General features: G+C 42.6%; 1 protein-coding gene across 1 annotated transcript in view; it reads left to right on the top strand.

The window, feature by feature from the left end:
* FLT1 (fms related tyrosine kinase 1) overlaps positions 1-19,619 on the top strand; it is a 100,181-nt gene that overhangs the window by 32,677 nt on the left and 47,885 nt on the right. The window contains exons 10-11 of the mRNA XM_026858330.1: positions 5,953-6,067; positions 14,842-14,950. Coding sequence (XP_026714131.1) covers positions 5,953-6,067; positions 14,842-14,950 — 224 coding nt within the window. The remainder of the gene's footprint in view (positions 1-5,952; positions 6,068-14,841; positions 14,951-19,619) is intronic.

The raw sequence follows: 19,619 nt of genomic DNA, 5'->3' as shown, positions 1-19,619 counted from the left end.
CATGTTGCTCCTGCATTGGAGACAAAGGTTCAGGAGTGGCGATCAAGTGTTGCTGTACTCTGAGGGTCATAAGCATGTCTGAAGTGAGATGGACTGTTGCTGTCCCATCTGCTCTTGGTGGGCAAGTCTTGACACTGCAGTGGGAAGTAGTAGCAACCAGTGCTACTGAGAGCAGAGAGGAGAATTAGAGATGCAGAGGAGGATCCTGAACCACTTTCACCAGGACTTCTTGTTTGGCATTCCTTTATAAGCTCCTAAATAAATATAAATAATCAAACTACAATATATGATGTAAACTGTATACAGCTCCTACCATTTGCAGAAGATTTCCTCCTAGCCCCACTAACCCACTTGTCAGGGAAGGTGCTTGGGATGAACTCCCAGCTGGCTGCAGTTTTGCCACCAAATGCAGTGGGGTTGATGTTTCAGTCTCTCATTATTTTTGACCTAGAACAGGAACACTTGAACCATAGCTCATTAGAATCATAGAATCATATCCAGAGCCAAAGCTCGTGGAGCATACTGGCAGGGAGCCAGCACATATTCTCCCCCTCCACCCCCATAAAGCACGTTTCACAACCTGTACATGCTCCCTGCTACTATTTTCCCCTCTCTGTTTCCTGGCTCATATCGACTCAATATTCCCCAGGACACGTGGCTACGCCAGCCCCATACTACCAATTGCACAGCACAGGATGCCCAGACACGGAGCATGTCATTGAGATTTTTTTAATAACATCCAAGTGGAAAACAGTTCATATATGTTCTTTACAATTTGAAGAATTTCCAGAGTTCCTGTCTTATTGTTGTCACCATCACGTCTTGAAAGACATGAGTCAGCCCAACTTGAATTTGTAATAACATTGCCCAGATGCTGCTAGGAATTGATTGCTGTCCTAAAAAAAGGATAGATGCTGAGAAAAATATTTTACCTACCATTAATCTCTCTCAGAAATGATCACCATGAGGACAGGATGGCTTACTCTTGCTCCTAGTACTGATACAATTGCCAAATATTAGATATTATTAAATATATATATATATATATATTGGATATTATTAAATAAGAGTGTGTTTGAGGCAGCCAGGGGCTTTGCCAAGAGGAATACTTAGAGAATTGAATGAGATGTTACAGGAGGGAAAGACTGCAATGTCCTCTGGCATCACACAGGAGGGTTCGGGAGGGAGGAGCTGAGGTGAGGAGATGGAAGATGAGTATTTTTCCAACTAATATGGGGATCAAGGCTCTTCTGCTGATATTTGTCACTGTACTACTTTAAATTGCACAGCTGTCACCAGGATGGGGAATAAGATGTGTCTGGTCAAGGTGGGTCTAGGTCTTTCATTTAGGACTCTCTGTCATACAGCGGGTCAAATCCATCCTGTGAGTAACTAGACAAATCCCTTACCTCAGCTCATATGCTCCACTATAAATCACTGGAGTGACAACAAAACTGCTTTTCTTCTGAGACCAGTAGGCAAGACTTTAGCTTGGAGCTGGTTTTGTAGTGTGATTTCAATGAAATACATCAAGATGACATGAAGTACACTCTTACCCTGGAAACTTTTCCCCATCAATAGTTATAAATATACCACGCTGTTGTGCTTGGCATGCTGTATGCTAATAGAGGTGAGGGCTCTGAAACTCATTAGGAAAGGGAGCGGGCTGTGGAGCAGAGCGAGGACAGTGTGAAGCTAAGGTTGATAACCACGGCCTTGTCCAGAATAGGCCATGGGAGTTTTCTTATCTCACTTTGGCAGGAGGTGCTGCTAGCTTCCTGTGCGAAATCAGGAGCATATGCTGCTTTCCTCTTGTTGTTTGGCTTCCTCTGCTACACAAGACGGTTCCCAGCACTGTGATTATCTTTGCATCTTCAAACATGGCACACTCTGCTTCCTCAAGGGCTTGATGTATTCTTGAGAAGCAGGCTGGCTCCCCTCCCCCAGGCCACTTTTCTAGGGCCCCGGCTGATGCCAGCTCTGCGCATCACAGACCTTTTATAAAGCTAAACTTACTTCTAGCTGCATAAACTGTCCCCAGCCCTTCCAAAGAAGTGTAAATTCCCAGATCTAAGGGTGGTGAGCTGGTCTGCCAGCAGAGCTTGCCCCAAGCTGCAGGCAGCCAGGCAGGCAGCACATGCTGCCGCTTCCCCCTGCCCCCGGTGCCAGCAGAGCCGCTCTTACTCTTCCTTCCCCCTGCACTGGGCTGCTCTCGAAACTCGCAGGAGTATTAACAGCTTCTGTTTTTACAAGGGAATAGCCTACTTCTCAGGCTCTTGACACAAAGGACAAGCGTGCCTGTGCGTGCGGGAGGTGTGTGTGTGTGCACAGGCAAACGCACATGCGAGCACGCACGCAGGCACATGGCAAAAACTACTTAGGGGGTGAGAAATCTGATTACTCTGCTTCTCTCAGTGCTCAACTAAGACAGCAGAGTCCAGTTACCTTGCTCTGAGGTTGCATAATTTTTATAAACATACGTTTGTACATGCACACCCCCCCCCCCCTTAGCATTTATTATATAGGATCTCAGCCCATGCATAGTCGCACTCGCAAAGTAGGGACGTGAAAGGATCTGCAGGGAAACAGGTGTAAGAAATGCTTAGAAATGTGCTGGCAGATATCAGCTTGTTTATCAATCTCTGTGCACACTGTGTGCTTTTTCATTAACCTGGCAGTAACCCTGCTGTAAGCTTTCCTGAAGATGCAAAGCAGCGAGGCTCATCCCATAACAAAACATTTCAAGAATTCATGCGCTCCGGAGATATCTGGAGTAAGATTCAAATATCCAAAATTCAGTGGGATTTCCCTGCAAGCACAGGCAGTTCTTGCTGCAAACAGGATACCCTTGCTATTTCACTGAGTGGATAGTTTGAAGTAACTTGTAATTTCTTTACAAAGCAGAAAAATTCATAGCTGATGTTATCCGAGGACACACGCAACGAAACATGAATTGAATTAATGGGAAGATGTTTGTGTATTTTGGTCCCAGCCAGAGTAAATCTTTTTATTTTCATTTTTCTCTCTTTCTTTCCAAGCATCTGTACTTAACACAAACATTTAGTTTGATGACTACATCTAAGTTCGGTGGAGCCTTTTTCTGTTACAAAATGCCTGTCAGGTTAGGAGGCAGCACTCCTAATTACTCCCATTTGTTCCTTTCCCATCTCTGCCTGATGCTGCTGGCTTAAGCAGTGGCTTCATATGGCATCACTGGCAGCAGCAAGAGGCAGGATGACCGAGTACTAGCCTGAAAAGCCAGCTCAGGAGACTGGAGGTGGCTCATGTCCTGTCCTTAAGCTGTGTTAGTGTATTTGAGGTTAAAGTGAGAGCATCTGGCAGCTGAAGAGAGAAAGCATCTGGTTCTGCATCCAAAGGGATGAGTCTGAGTCTTGTCCTAGACTTTGCCTGGCAGCCGCGCTGCAGCTGATTTGTAAACATTTGCTGATCCTGCAGACTGTGGAGCCGAAGCGGCGCGTACAACGGCACTCACATCTCCTGTTGCGTACTGCGGGCTGTTGGATAATGTATTCTCTGCTTGATTGTGACTCCTTTTTTATTAAAACCATGGACAACAACTATTAAATGTATCCAATTTTCTACTATAATTGCACTAACATTATAATTGGCAGTTTGGAGATGGTATGATATGTGAAGTCAGTAGAATTCACATAATGTGCTTCCAGGGCTAATATCTCATCTAGAGTTTTACATATGTTTTTCTTGTTATTGTGATGTTATTGCAATTATGATGGTGGTTTGTATTATGGTATTAATGAGTAATCAGCACCTCATTGTGCTAAGCACCAACAAACATGTAACACTGTTTTCAGCCCTAAGACATTGCAACCTAAATATATCCAGTCTTTCTCAAGGAACTATGAGGAAGAGTTTAATAACTAAGCCTGGAGGCTGCAGAACTGCAAGAAAGGAGGTTGGAGATGCCTTTCAAAGGTTCACAAGCAGTTTCTGAATATATATACCTTCTTTCCGTCCTTTACCAAAATATGTGTCTCTGTAAGGACTTTTATATAAAGAGCACAAATTTTCAGCATGGTAAAAACCATAAATTCATTCTGTGGGGAAAGGAAAAAACTTTAAAAATTACTTTTTAGTATGGTGAAATGAGATTTTGGGGTCTCTGTCTTCCTATATAGAGATTGCTCAAATATCCAGTCACAAGGATGTGCCTTTGATACTGCCTGTTTCTGTGCCTACAGTACTGGCATCATGAAATAAGTTCTGATATCTGCTGTGGAATGGAAATGTTATCAGCTTACCAACATTATCTTGTCTTCTGTGTTCTAGCCTTGTTACAGAACCAGACTTCTTCAAGCATTAAATGTGGAAAGTAAATGGCATCTACCTTTCTGAATAATTCTAAACCATTTTTTCCCATCTGAATGTATCAACTTCTTAATGCAACTGTTGTTCATCCGCCCTGGCCTCAACAGTCGTGTATTAGAAATTGACTTTTAAACTGGTCTGGAAGAAATGGCTGTGTAGATAGGGCTTTCTTGCCACACTATTGCTCCCTGTCCTCTCTCCATGCATGAATGACCATGGCCTGCTCCTGGTTTTTGGCTTTTTCAGCTCACTGAGTCTCTCAATGCACATTAAGAAATTTGGGCAGACAATCATGTATCTGTGCTAATGATTGCAGCCCAAGTTAGTTTACATATCATCATTCTTTAAGCTGTAATATCTACTAAGATGCTGGCCAGTTTGACGCAAAGCTGCACAGTTAAAAACAAGCATGTAAAGTTAGTGTACCATTGATATTATAAACAACACAAAGTTAAGCAAACTGCACAATTAGCTGAAGGGAAATGAACCTAATTCTTTGGACAGAATTGCATCACATGTCATCATCCAGTCACTGGGCTTTAAAGGTCATTTTTCCAAACAACTTATATACACGTCAGAACTATTTGATTACAGATACTACAGTTACTATCTTTCAAATCCATGGAAGATCAAAGGAATATATTGTATTTGAAAAAGCTTGACCTCGCTGAAGGGTTAAGCTCTACTGATGAAGCTGGAATGGAACAAGCAACAACTAAATTTTGGATGAAATGCAAAATTAGATATCCTCAAAGAAGAATAGGGACAAACAGCGTTTAAGAAGCATTCCAATGTGTTTATTTCCATGTGTACCAAATTATGCTTTGGGAAACAAATTAGCTCTACCATGACCACACCTGAATGTTCTGATTACAAGCCAATTTGTTGCATAAGGCAAAAACAGTTTTCCCTAAGATTTCCATTAATTAAGATAACTTTGAATTTTTTTTCAGATTAAATGAACATTTAAATCCCTTTGGCAATTAGATATAGCTTTGTTTAACTTTGTTTTGCTAATTTGCAGGATTATGGTTATTTTTACTGTCTTGTAATCATTGAACCCCATTATTGAAATTTTGCCATTTTGTAATCTGAACCAAAGAAAACATTCAGAAATGAGAACTTGCATCATTTTTCATGATAACAAAAAGAACCTGCACATAGTAAAACAGTATCCAATGCATTATGGAATGGATCTTGACACAAATATAACTTGTCTTAAATTTAAGTCTGAAAATAATATGAACTCATGTTTGAAGCCAAGCCTGAACCATGACAGTGGCTGAAAGCAGGAGCATTGGAAATGGATGGTCTTGCACAGCCCTATAAGTAGGCTCAGACTGTAAATTCTGACCTCCCAGTCCACGGTGGGTTAAATGTTAACACTGACTCCAGAGAGCTAATATTCAAGGAGGGGCTGTGGAAGTGGATCCAGCCATCAGGCTCCGAACCTCAAGATCTATGAAAAGTAGCTCTATTTGTCTGGTCGTCACAGCACCTACATTTTCCCCAACTGATCACTGCTGCCAGATTTATTTTGTCTTACATATTGAATGTTTCAGGCTATCACCGAACCAATAAAATTTCAATTTTTGTTGTCTTCAGGCATGGATTTTGCTCTTATACTGAAGGATCTTTCACCCTGAAAGCTGGCAGCAACATAGGAAACAGGATCCAAAGCATCACTGAGCGAACGGCTGTAATAGAGGGCAAAAATAAGGTATGATTCCTAGGGAGCAGATAGACTTTCTGTGTGACAGTATGTGTTGAAAAGACACTGTAAGATGATATTGAGGTAAGAGTGAAGAAGCCAGTATTTCTGTATCGTTTAGATTTGAAGAGCTGCATACATGCAAATAACTGTCATACTTGGTATATATCTGCTGAGATGCAGAGATGTCCTTATTTCTGCATGCAGTCATGTTAAGGTAAGTGACATGCCAAGAGAATGTGTCAGTGGGATTCACCATATCTGGTCTCTTAGAGCTGGTCTGTAATATCTTGGGGCACAGAGGCAGGGTTCCAGGCCATCTTTGCTTCATTTTGTGACCTTGCACAATGTCCTGTTGTTTTTCCTATGAGAATTAAACAATCTACTCTCAGTAGAGAGTTTATTCACAGATGTGGTCCTAGATTATTAGAAGACCAGGTCTTTTCTTGCAATAAAAAAATTGAAAGGGCCAAATGAATCCAGATTACAGAAGCGAAGTTTAAGGGAGATCTCAGTCAGAGACAGCATGGTGAGATTCATCCCAGTGACATTAACCATCTAAGTGTTAAGTGTCTAGTATCAGTCAAGCATCCCTTTGTGGGCCATGGGGAGATGCAGGCACTTCTGAAGGACAAGTAGGCTTGTAGTCTGTTGGTGTCTGATGTGGGAGAGAAAGCCAGTGAGATTATCTTGTCAAGGGCCATGGAGGATTGTCCATCAGTTAAAACCTTCAAATCAAACATTCATCCTTACTAAAGGATGCCCTAGATCAACTGCACTTCCATGGAATAGACATGAAACTGATTTGGTGTGGTTGGGTAGCCTGTGCTATAGAGGAGCTCAGGTGGAGATGCACAATGCCTTGCCACTGTCACAGCATCTGGTTTGAAAGACTAGTTTGGTTTGTGGCAGTAATGGCTGAAGAGATTGTAAATTTTAAAGCCTCCCTTATTCTAGGCCTATCAAAGACACTGAAATGCTTTTTGTAATTCTAAGGGCACTGGGGATATAGGTCTCCTTTCCTTGATGGCTGCCTTCAGTCTTCTGCATATGAAAATGAGTGTAAACTAATTATTCTCATGTTAGGGCCCTTTCATACTCTGCAGAATACATGGGGCTTTGCATGCAGCCAAGAATCAGGCCTGGGACTTCATTTTCTCTTGCTGTTGTACTATTTAGAAAGCACCACAGGTGTTCATGGCGCCATTCCAGCGCCTGGGAACAGGCTGGATCCAAGTGAGGCATTTGCTCTATTTAGCTGGCCATCTCTACGTGCTTAAAGATCAGGGCAAATATGGGAGCAAAGAGCTTCCTAGGGGAGACGGTCATAGGAAAGCACATGAAAAATAAGACATACAGAGGGATTTGAAGGAGGAAAGGGAAATAATTTCAGGCACAGGAAGACACAGTCTATTCCAAAGGGGGAACGATGAACAAAAGATGCTAAGAATCACTTCTTTTGCAGAAGGCATCTAGCCATGCTATGGATGAAATCCTACCTGCTCACAGGGTGCAGAAGGAACGGTCTAATGACCAGATCTCATTCTCCTTGTGTGCCATGCATTTTGGAGACAGCGGAAGAGGAGTGGCTGGAATGTCCAAGCAACTTCCAGTCAATAGCAAATAAATTCCTCCCTGGAGGAAGATGCTAATAATGGGTCCTTGCAGCAGAACTGCAGGTTTTGTTTGAAGTCTTTGGCAAGCAGCCCGTTTTTAAAAATGTGCCTAGAAATGAACCAAGGAATGGTCTCTGTATGTGTTACACATCAAGTTTTGCAGTGAAACTTAGTGGTTCTTCTTGGTATTCCTTGTCTTCATGCTGCTGAATTCAACTAACAAAGGTCTACCTTGCATTGCTTTATAGCTCCTGGTCCCTATGGGGAAAGGGGAGGTTAGTGAAACGATCTCTTTGCTCAGCTTTTTCACAGCTTTTCTAAGGGTTATTCATTTCTGCTGCTCTTCCTTAGCGTTTCAAGCACAGCTGGATTGATATTTTAAGTAGAAAATGCTTGTGCACACACAGCTGCTCTAGAGCATCCAGGATTTTGGTTTTTTTCTTCCATGGCAGTCTATAGCTTTTCACTCTTGCAGTACAAGAGTAATTCTTGGTCTCCCAGAGCAAACTCAAAGGGACACAGTTCAAAGAAAACCCTTCCTCATCTGCTGGGATATTGCAAAACTATTGATAGAACTGAGCTCACTGAATGAAGCATGTCCTCACAAGTGCCTGTCTCTGATGGACTGCTACTGTGAGCAGTCCTGCTACTGCAAACTGCTATGAACAGCAATCTGAGGCACTTCCACATCAACGGAGCCCTAATATCTAAACAGAGTGTCTACCCCACTTCCACATCCAAGCATAGCAAGCATGGTAAAAACAATCTCAATGGAAACAACAAAGACAGAGGAGACAAAGCTGTAGGAAATGGATGAAGAAACTCAAAATGTTGCACATTTGGGTTAGCATGAAAGGAGAAATGGAGGTGACCACAGGATGAGATTATTGTAATCAAGGGAAGAGATGAACAAGGAATGGTCAAAAGGTTTCTTTTAGCAATCAAGGTAGCTGTTTTCACCTTACTTAAAGACATTGTGCCAGTTCCACCCGTTTCCTGTATGTGCAACATCTGAGTCCCTCCAGTTTGGCTTTTCGCTGTGGTAGGTTGATTGGTTGTTTGTTTGTCTGTGGTTATCAAGGTAGCCACAAGTATATTTTTAAAGTTAGAAACACCTCAAACCCAGTGTCTGTATGGTGAAAGTAATGCAGGAAGCCTGTGCTACATTATTCTTCTGGTGACAGAGAAACCGTGATAACAGTGTTTTAGTAACATTTCCGTTGAAGCCTCTCTAAACAGACACTGAGAAACTTGAGTGGTATAATGGAAGGACTAAGCTATGATACTTAATCATAAGACAACTCTTGAAGTGATTTGATTCCCCCACCCAAAGTTTTCATTCTCATTTTGTTGGACATTTCAGTGACTTCCTACAAAGTTGGGCTATTCTTAGTCTTATCATGTAAACAGGTCACAGACACTCTCCTGTCATTCAGCTGCTAAAAACCATCACTCCTCAGTGTTCCCAGCTAAAGCTAACTGCTATATATAACTCAGGGCTAATGCTCATTATTATTATTCTTAGCATGATCAGTGTTTATTAAAATGTCAATCTGTGAAGGACCTGCAAGAATGAGGTACAAAGAACTGGTGTATTCATTGGTATCAGTCCATACATATCAGACATGTGGTCTCTCCTGTCTGTGCAGGCACACGCTGCTTTATCACAGCTTGAAGGAAGGAGTCGGTACTCCTTCTACTGGGTACAAGGGACAGGGAGCTGCAGGAGAGATGGACAGAGATCCTGGGCATGGAAAATGCACTGAAGAGAGCTAAGAAGATGAGTTCAGGTTACAGAGAGTAGAAAGTGTTGGCCAAGAAGAAAGGATGATGAATTCAAGGGAAGGAGTTAGTAGACAGGAGAACAGCTGAGTACAGAGAAAAGTTGTAGGGAGTGGGACAAACCCCCCTTGATTTAGGGAAATAGCCTACTAGAGCCACATTCTTGAGAACCTGGAATGGAACAGAAGGTCCCGGACTGCCCCATCCCTCTGCTGCTAGCAAATGTTGGGATTCCACTGACAATAACAGGTACCATGAAAGCTGGGTCCATGTCATGGTGCCTGTCTCCAGAAACTGTGTATAAAGAATAGTAATGCATGAATTTGTGGTTTATCATTTGTATGTTAATGTGTATGTGTATGTGGCCTTGTTTTCCACTGCATGGGTACTTTCTTGACACGAGTTTTTAGTGGTCCTGTCCCTCGTGAGTCACAAAGCCACTTGATTTCAGGGAAAATGGAAAGTAATGGCCCTGTAACAGGATTCTGCAAGACCAGGCATAGGCTCACCCTTGTCCATCTCTGATTTGGCTGCCAGTGGTGGGTTAACCTGACGTGCTGACTGTGAGTAGTATTAAAAACTGTGACTGTCCAACATAAAGGTGGAATACTACATAGTTAGACAAACTTTCTTGGACATGACTGATAAGGTGTGACCATGCAAAATAGGATGGGTCTATCTCTCCATCTTCTATGTCAAGCTCTAAGTTTCTAGCTCTCTTCCATGTCCCCTCATTACTGATGGGAGGAGGAAGCATGAGTGTGTCTGTTCTTGGTCCCTACAAATGCCAGCTCTCTGGCCAGTATGTCTATGCTGACTGGCCATCTGGAACCCAAAGCAGAAGAGAAAGCTGTTTAGCTCACCACAAGCTCATTTTGATCTTCCCCCGCTACTCAACAGCTGGTTTTCATGAAATGCATGAGATCTTATGAGCTTCAAGTTGTCTGTCAATTTTGGTTGAAACTGGGCAATGGGTTCAAAAATTACTGAGCACGTAGGGGAGGAGAGGATACTGGCAGACAGATGGACAGGCTGGCAGACAGATGGATGAACAGACAGTGTGATCTTCCTAGGAAGCCAGGCTAAAGATAGTAGTGGGAACGTGGCTTGCCTTTCTTTCAGCACGTTGTAACTTCTGGGGCCTTCCCGAGTGCTACTAGAATCGCTGTCAACACTTTTAAACAGATTGCTGGGAGGTGCCAGCTGAGCCAAGCCCTTGGTGAGATTAAAACCAGCAGAATTTGGCGTCTGCCTCTGCCGAGCTGCGTCTCCCTCTGGCTTCGGAAATCGATCCCCTCCCTCGACGTGTGAGGGAGGCGTGAATGGAGCGCTGCCTCACCCCACCTATGGCCCTGGGGAGGAAAGAGGGCAGGGGGTGCCCCTGGCATAGCTGTCTGCACTGTCACCTCCCTGCAAGTCAGCGAGCAAGGACCACAGGATGCAGAGGGAAACTTCAGCTCCCCTTGCTGAACGGCAGTGACTTGCCTGTCTGACCCCAGGGGAGAAGAGGGTGCTCTCCTGTGCATATTCATGTCCTGCTATTGAAGGTATTTTGGTGTTTCTTCTGTGGCAGCCCTGAAGGTGAGGCTTGTTGTCCAGATGTTTTGCACTGATGCTCCTTGCCAACATGTGAGGCACACAAAGCAGATGTCTTTGGCATAAGCAGACCAATCCAATGCTATGCTGACAATATTTCAATATGGGTCTTCCTAAATAGCGTTCCTTTAGCAAAAGATAAATCCAAGGGGGTGAGGAGAGCATATTTTTTTTTTTTTTTTTTTTTTTTAACAAATACATCTTCTTAAAAGCATAACTAGGAGGGAGTCAGCAGTATGTGGCAGACTTGCACTAACCTGCTTAATGTTGAAAGGGCAGTATTTTGTTTTTTAAATGTATGGACTGTTTCAAGAATTTAGGACAGCAATCTCTGAATGGAGTATGTTTATGCCAGTGTCTGCAGAGTCCTTCTAGGAGTCAGGCAAGAGTCAAGTTGCCAACCATTTTCTGAAACATCCTCTTCCTTCTCTGCCATCAGCTGGAGCAGTGGGAATCCTCTATCTAAGCTGCTTTGAGACAAGAGAAATTCAAGCAGACCCTCCAGGGGAAAGACCAGCCCACACTGTCTCCAAGCACAATGTTCATGCCAGTTGCTTTGCATTCTCTTTTCCACCCAGTCTGTTCCTCATCAGTTTCCACCATGAACAAACCTGTAAATTCCTCTTCCATCTCTCAGGGTTTCTGCTTTATGCTTCCTTTATTTTCCATCAGAAGCAGCAGCAGTATGGGATTTACTTCCCTAGCCCCTGGCTTTGAGATGAGCCTGTAACATCGTGCTTCAGCTGAGATGATGGGTGCAGAAAGGAGGAATAAGAGATCAAAGCATTGGTGGTAAATGTGGTTTGTGGACAGATGATGCTCAAGATGCAGAGCATGCCAGGAAGGATTTGCCCTGTTCTGTCTGATGATGGCAACTGGATTCAGACTTTCTGTATATAATGTGGTTGCAAATCCAGGGTCTGAAACTCTCTGTTGTGAAGCCAGACAATACAAGGCTGGGAAAACTTTTTCTCTTGCTCCTTTTGCAGTAATAGCTGTATAGAGGAACCATGCAGCACAGACTGATCTCAGACAGCCATAATTGCTCAATAAACAACAACATGCCAGGCTTAGTTTTGTACACGCTGCTTCTCTGGTGGGTTTTGGCTGGCATCCACAATGCAGAACACAGACTGCACCACTGGAGGGCTCACAAACTATTTAAAGAGATGTTATCTTATCCTTATGACTAATTTATAAACTGAAAGATTTATGCAGAGACTTGTTGTCTCTAAAATATTCTGTTCTGTTGCAAAGTCAGTCTTGCTTTTTCCTAGACACTATGGCTTTCTCTGCCTTAGTCAAGTAAACACACCAATAACTGCTCTCTGGCACTAAGGCCTGTGTTCATAACATTTATCTCCCTTGCCCTCCAAAAGACATTGGTTGCATGGGAGTTGACTGCTGGAAGTAATCCTTGGCTCATGCTAGAGGAGTATTTAGGACAGTGCAAGTTGGTCAAAACCAAGACAATGCTGGGGAAAAGCTAAGAGTTTAAATAACTGAATTTCAGTGCCGAGGAATGTTCTCTAGGGCCATTTAATACACAAGTAAAGGCATAATCTGTAAGCACTCTGGTCAGTAACTGCGGTCATACTGCTTTAGTGTACCTGTTTGCACCATCCTCAGTGTAATAAAATAGTCACATCATAGTGGGCTGGAGCAGTAAAACTAAGATAGGATGCACAATTTTTCATTAAAAAGTTATATGATAGTGTCAGGGCAAAATGCAGTTTGAGCTACCAAAAACTTTCCAAGCCACTGAAGTAATTTTGGGAAGATTAACTGACATGTATTTTTCAGGCTCAGAAATTATTGGGTTGTGGGTATAGTAGGATAAAACAGGTGTCCTGGAGTCAGAGAGTAAGAGCTTCATTCTCCTTCACTGTGTATTTTAGGTCACTGTTCCTGCCTGAGCAGAGTTGCTATGAGGTAATACCAACTAATGCAAAAAAAGCTAATTTTGTGGTGGAAAGTCTGGGATGGCAGAAGCAGTGTTTAACCACCCATGTTAGCCCTCTACAGATGTTATGGGACTTCCTTCTATTCTGAGTTAGTGTTGATAAAAACAGCTGCAGGAATCCTGGTTCTGGGCCCCATGTCTACACTTTACAAAATTATGTTTAAAAACTGGAAAGAATTAAAATTACAAAATATAGACAGGGCTGGAACCACACTTTAGGAATTTGTAGCAGTCAATCTACTGAATTTAGCAAAACAGGATGATTTATTTTTTTTTAAGGGCTGTAATTATCTATCTGGTATTACGGAGCCTCTTTCATCTCACAGAAGAGCCAAAAAGGTAGATTAGAAAAATTCTAGCTAGAAATAGGATGTAGTTTGTTAGCAGACAGGTAGCTGACCATTAAGACAGTTTAACAGGGTAGAGGTGCATCACTTGTATTCTTGAATATGCTGTAGGGCAGTTTTCTAAAACAAGTAAGCCAAAATCAAATTACTTGACTTCACTGTGTTTGCTTGACTAGTAGGAAAAGTGATAGTCTCTTTCTACTGAAGAATGTTTTGGGAAACCAGAAGATCCATATGATATAGGGGTTCAACAAGGAGTTTGGGATTAACCATGAAATCTTTGAGTAGGAGACATAGAAGCAGTGCAAATGTTTAGCCAGTGTTTATGTAGAAATGTAGATAACTGGTCCTTATTTATTACTGACTCACCCTCTTGTGCTTGTCTCTGGAATCCAGCAATCAGACAGACTTAAAAGAATGTATTAATTGCACAAAAATTATTTTGAAGGTTTTTAGAAAAGCCAAATAATTCCAAACAATGGCATTCTGTGGCCACACAATTTCCTTTCGTCACTGTCCCAGCTCTGCCTGTAACTCCAGCCAAAACATGTTTTACAGACGTAAAATGGAGACAGTAAGACAGAAAATTTAAGCTACCAAGTTGTACCTCAGAGCATGTCCCACTGCTGAGCTCCATGTACAGGCCCCACGTCTCAGCTCCATATCAAAACACCACCTCCATTGTTTCTGCATAATTTTCTTCTTTCACTTAGTGCCCAAGCCATTAGATCACCATGAAGGTATAACTCTTTTTATTACAATGGATTTTATTTTTCTAAAGACACATCAGGTGTTGGTGGTCCCTGGCCTTCCAAGATCTTATCTTGCAAGTCATATCACTTTGTGAAAATGTTTAGTGTGCTGAACATCTTAAGATGGTGATAGAATACAACGTAAAGAAAAGCAATATACAATTATTTAATAATAGAAATATTGTCCAAGAAGAGGAAATAGTCCAAAAGAGCAAACCTCTTTTGCTCCTGTCCTTTCTCACCTGACAGGTAGCTGAGAAAATGAAAGAGAAATTAAATGCATTTAGTGCCAAACGGAGATACTTTTTTCCCAGCATTATCCAAGTGCCTGAGGCACGCCATGCCTATTCCCTTTGCACTCTGGCTCTCCTACAGGATGCTTATCTCCTCGAGTGAACAACACTGTTGTCAGTCTTCATGTTTTATAGCTTATCATTGCATCAGCAGCAAGAGATAAATCAATCTGAAAGACACATTCAAAGATTATCGGTTATGATGGCTCTGATAATAAAAGGGTCACCCAAGGAGCTTGCTTCCTGTTATTCTTCCACCCTTTCCAAAACTGCATATGGTGACATCTCTTTTAAATAGCCCCAGTGGTGCCCATCACTGAATGAATGGAGAGAGTGGATCATGGGACTACCAATGGTGACTTAGGAAAAAGAGAAGGGAAACTTTAACTGAGTTTCTGAGCCAATGAGAGCTAAATCTCTTCTTTCCTTCACAGACTGCTAGCACTCTTGTTGTAGCTGAAGCCAAATCTTCTGGAATCTACAGCTGTGTGGCATCCAATAAAGTGGGAAAAGCTGAAAGAAACGTCAGCTTTATTGTAACAGGTAAGATGTAGTCCCCACTAGAGCCAACCATGTTTTCTGTTCCATGGTTTATAACTGTTAGGCTGTTATGGCTTTTTCATATACCGCAGTTTGTCAATTGTTGTAATATGTGCACCTGTAAACTCATACCATGCTTTTGGGTGATCCTGGAAGGGTTTTTTACAGCAGCTGGTCTGGATTTCTAAGAAGGACACCAAATTTGGTGAATGACTCGTCCCTCCATTAAGTATCCAGCATGACACAATTTGCTCACAAATACAGCGACCTGTAATTCCCCCCTTTAAATCTCTGCAATCATTACATTTTACTGTATTTTCATACACCAGTAAACCAGTTTCATATGTGATGTTGACAGTGTCTACAGCCTCATCCTGCTACCAACCAGGAGGTCTCACAATGTAGTGTCCAGAGCAGTGCCAGCATCTTCAGGCAGTCTGGTGCCAGAGGAGGGATGTCTGGGGTACCTGGGCAGCACCTCACAGCCTTCGAGGACTATGGCAACTTGTAGGTAGAAAAGTGGCAGGGTACAAATTATAGAGTTTTGTTACCTCTTCTGAGAAAGACAACCTTGGATATCTTTTGAGCCATGGCACTGAGAAGACTGGTGTTAGCTGCACGTATGAGTATGTTTCCAGTTATTTTTCCATTACTAGATGTATTTAGATGTTTTCAGGTGCAGAAAGAAATTATTAAATGTTTGAATTCAGGAATTACTGAAAAAAAAAAAAAAGGACAACTTTCAGTGTAGGTCATTAATGTAATTAATTTGAAAATATGAGAAAAGACAAAAAGGTTGAAGTATTCTGATACTTTAATCTCAAAACCATCATCTTGAAGCTCAAAGGGAAAAATAATTTTAATGTATCCCTTTTAATTTTTTCTTTCTTTTACCTGTTTTTTTGTTGTCAATCTCTTGCTTCTGATGGGTGATTTTAGTGAAACTCATTCTGTTACTATACTGAGAGATAACAAAAGAGAGGAGACACACACTGAAATTGGTTTAAAAAAAGGGAAGATAACTTCTTTGTAAAAGCTCTTGATTCTGTGGACCAAAATTTGTATTTTAAAAATATTCTCACTAGCTGTAATAGAATCATAGAATCATAGAATACCAGGTTGGAAGGGACCTCAAGGATCATCTGGTCCAACCTTTCCTGGCAAAAGCACGATCTAGACAAGATGGCCCAGCACCCTGTCCAGATGAATCTTACAAGTGTCCAATGTGGGGAAATCGACAAGTTCCCTGGAGAGATTGTTGGCTGATTGTTCTCATTGTGAAAAATTTTCCTCCTGTCCAATTGGAACCTCCCCACGAGTAACTTGGACCCATTACCCCTTGTCTCTTCCATGTTACTCCTTGTAAACAGGGAGTCTCCATCTTTTTTGTAGCCACCCTTTAAATACTGGAACATGGTGAAAAAGTCTCCCCTAAGCCTTCTTTTCTCAAGGCTGAGCAAACTCAATTCTCTAGCCTTTCCTCATATGACAGATTGCCAGTCCATTGATCATCTTTGTGGCCCTTTTCTGGGCCCTCTTCAATCTGTCCACATCTTTTTTTTGTGTAGCAGAGACAAAAACTGAATACAATATTCCAGGTGTGGCCTGACAAGTGCTGAGTAGAGTGGGATAATGACTTCTTTACCTCTGCTGGTGATGCCCTTGTGGATGCAACACAGCGTACTGTTGGCTTGCTTTGCTGCTGCAGCACACTGTTCACTCATATTGACTTTGTTGTCCACCAAGACTCCCAGTTCCCTTTCCACAAAGCTGCTCCCCAAATGGGTAAATCCCAGCCTGTGCTGAACTCCTGGATTATGTTTTTTTAGGTGCAAGACCTTACACCCATCCTTGCTGAACTTATAAGCTTCTTGTTAGCCCGCTCTTCCTGACTATCCAGGTCTTCCTGCGGGGTGGTTCTCCCTTCCAAAGTGTCCACTTCCCCACTCAATTTGGTATCATCAGCAAACTTCATCAGGGTACACTTGATCCCATCATCCATATCACTTATGAAGATATTAAACAGCGTTGAGCCCAATATCACTCCCCGCAGGACCCCACTTATGACATATTGTCAGTTTGAAAAGGAGCTATTTACCACTACCCTCTGGGTGCAACCTGGCAGCCAGTTTCCCACCCACTGCACAGACCACTTGTCTAGGCAGTAGTGCATCAGTTTCTCTAGGAGGAGGCTGTGGGAAACCGTATCAAAAGCCTTGGAGAAATCCAGGTAGACAATGACCACTGCTCACCCCACATCGACTGAGCAGGTTACTTTGTCATAGAAGGCGATCAGGTTTGTCAAGAATGGTTTGCCCCTGGTGAATCCATACTGGCTTTTCCCAATCGCATGCTTCATTTGAATTGTGATAGCCCCCAGGAGGATTCATTCATTCCATAACTTTCCCAGGGACTGAAGTAAGACTGATGGGCTTATAATTTCTTGGATCCTCCTTCAAGCCCTTCTACAATGTAGATGGGATGACATTAACCTTATTCCAGTGTACTGGGACATCCCCCAATCTCCCACAACTCCTCATAGGTTACAGAGAACGACCTTGCAACAATGGCAGCCAGCTCTCTTAGCACCCTCAGGTGGATGTTGTCAGGGTCCATCAATCTGTAGGGGCTAATCTCTTGTAAAAGTTCACATACCAGCTGTTCCTTCACTGACATGGGCCTGTGCTTGCATCAACCTGGAATTTTGCTCCCGAGGCCTACAGCCTAACAGTGCTGGTAAAGACAAAAGTGAAGAAAGTGTTGAGAACTCTGCCTTTTCAGCGTTGTTGGTGACTATTTCACCTCTCCTGCTTAACAGCAGACCAATACTTTCCTTCTGTTTCTGCTTGTTGTTTATGTACCTGAAGAACCCTTTCTTTTAGTTTTTGACTTCTCTGGACAGTTTAAATTCAAGCTGACCTTTTGCTATTCTAACTGCATCTCTGCATGCCCTGGTTATTCCCTGGCTATGCCTTTGTAATAATCAACGGATATTTGTCTGCTTTTCCATCTCTGATACACTTCTCTTTTGGTTTTGAGCAGACTCAGAAGCTCACAGTTAAGTCAAGGGGGTCTTGCTCTGCCTAATTCCTTTACCTTTAAAGGGCATGAACTTGTTTTGTGCTTCTAGGAGAGCATTCTTGAAAAACTCCCAGCACTCCCTAGCTCCTTTATCCTTCATGGAAGCTACCCATGGAATCCCTTCCAACTGAGCCTTGAGTGAGCTGAAGTTTGCTCTTCTAAAATCTAAACCCTTTGTCTTAGTACTAACCTCCAGCATGCTCAGCAGGATCACAAACTCCACAATAGTTTGATCACTTCAGCCAAGGCTATCACTAACCCAGATATTACAAAACAGGTTTTCTTAGTTTGTAAGTAGCAAGTCCAGCAGTGCCTCATTCTAGGTTGGCATATGTAACATTTGCATGAGGAGGTATTCCAAGATCTATGCATTTCAGGAATTCTATGGATAATGTGAGCTTCTGTATTGTTCTTTCAACAAATGTCTGGCTAGTTGAAGTCACCCATAAGAACCAGGTTCTGTTGACCTGAAGCTTGTTTAAGTGATCCAAATATTGCTTCATTGGCGTTATCGTCTTAGTTTGGAAGTTGGTAGCAGATGCCTACTGCAAGATCCCTCTTGGAGGTGACCCCTCTGATCTTGACCTAGAGGCATTCAATAGCACTGCCACAATTGCTGTAGTAGAATTCTATACATTCAAGGTTGTCCTTAACATAGAGCGTGAGGATGACTCCTCCTCTTCTTCCTTGCCTGCCATTATGAAACAGCCTATAGCCATTCATCATGATCCTGCAGTCATGTGAGTTGTCCCACCATATTTCAGCTATTCCTATGGTATCATAACTTTCTGACTGGGCACAGAGCTCCTGTTTCTTCCCTGGGCTCATACACTTGAGGTGGTTGGTCCTCTGATTCTCATTTTGGGAGACAACCAAGGAACATTTGTTGCTGTTTTGGTTGGCCTGATTTATTCCACAATTGATTGCAATGGCATGAGTGGTGCTGCTTTGGACCTCACCCCCTGAGTCATTTAGTTAAAGCCCACCTCATCAAGTTGGCCAGACTGCTGCCAAAGATTTCCTTGCCTCCCTAACAGCCTATAGTAGTTGAAGAATGTCCCATTGTCATAAAAGCCAAAACCCTCACAATGGCACTGTCCACAAACCCAGAAGTTGATTTGCATTATATGTCTATTTCTGGCTGCACTCTAGCTGGTAAAACAGAAGAAAAGAGAACTCAGACATCAATACTTTTCACTCACACCCCCAGGGCTTTGTAGTCTTCCTTGATTCTGCCCAGGTTCTGGCCTGTGGTGTCATTCATGCCCACATCAAAGAGTAGCAATGGCTAGTAGTCTGTCCTCTTGACAAGTTATGGCACCCTCTCAGCAACATGTTGGACCTTAGCACCTGGAAGGCTGCATACTTCTCATGACTCCCTGTCAGGTGGGCAGATGAGCACCTCAGTACCCCTTAACAGAGAGTCACCCACTGTGACCACTCCTTGTTTCTTTCTGTGTGCTGCTGGTACCACTTCTCCTTGCAGACCTTGCTCATGGGTGTCTACAGCTGCTAAAGCTTCATATCATAATGCACTTCCACATTTAGAAAGTTCCAATTATCTATATAGAAATCTATCTATATAGAAATT

The sequence above is a fragment of the Athene cunicularia genome (assembly GCF_003259725.1).
Source record: "Athene cunicularia isolate RWA chromosome 1 unlocalized genomic scaffold, athCun1 chr1_part1, whole genome shotgun sequence".
NCBI classification, from domain to species: Eukaryota; Metazoa; Chordata; class Aves; order Strigiformes; family Strigidae; genus Athene; species Athene cunicularia.
Note: the sequence above shows the minus strand (reverse complement) of the source record. Positions and strands in the feature narration are given on the sequence as shown.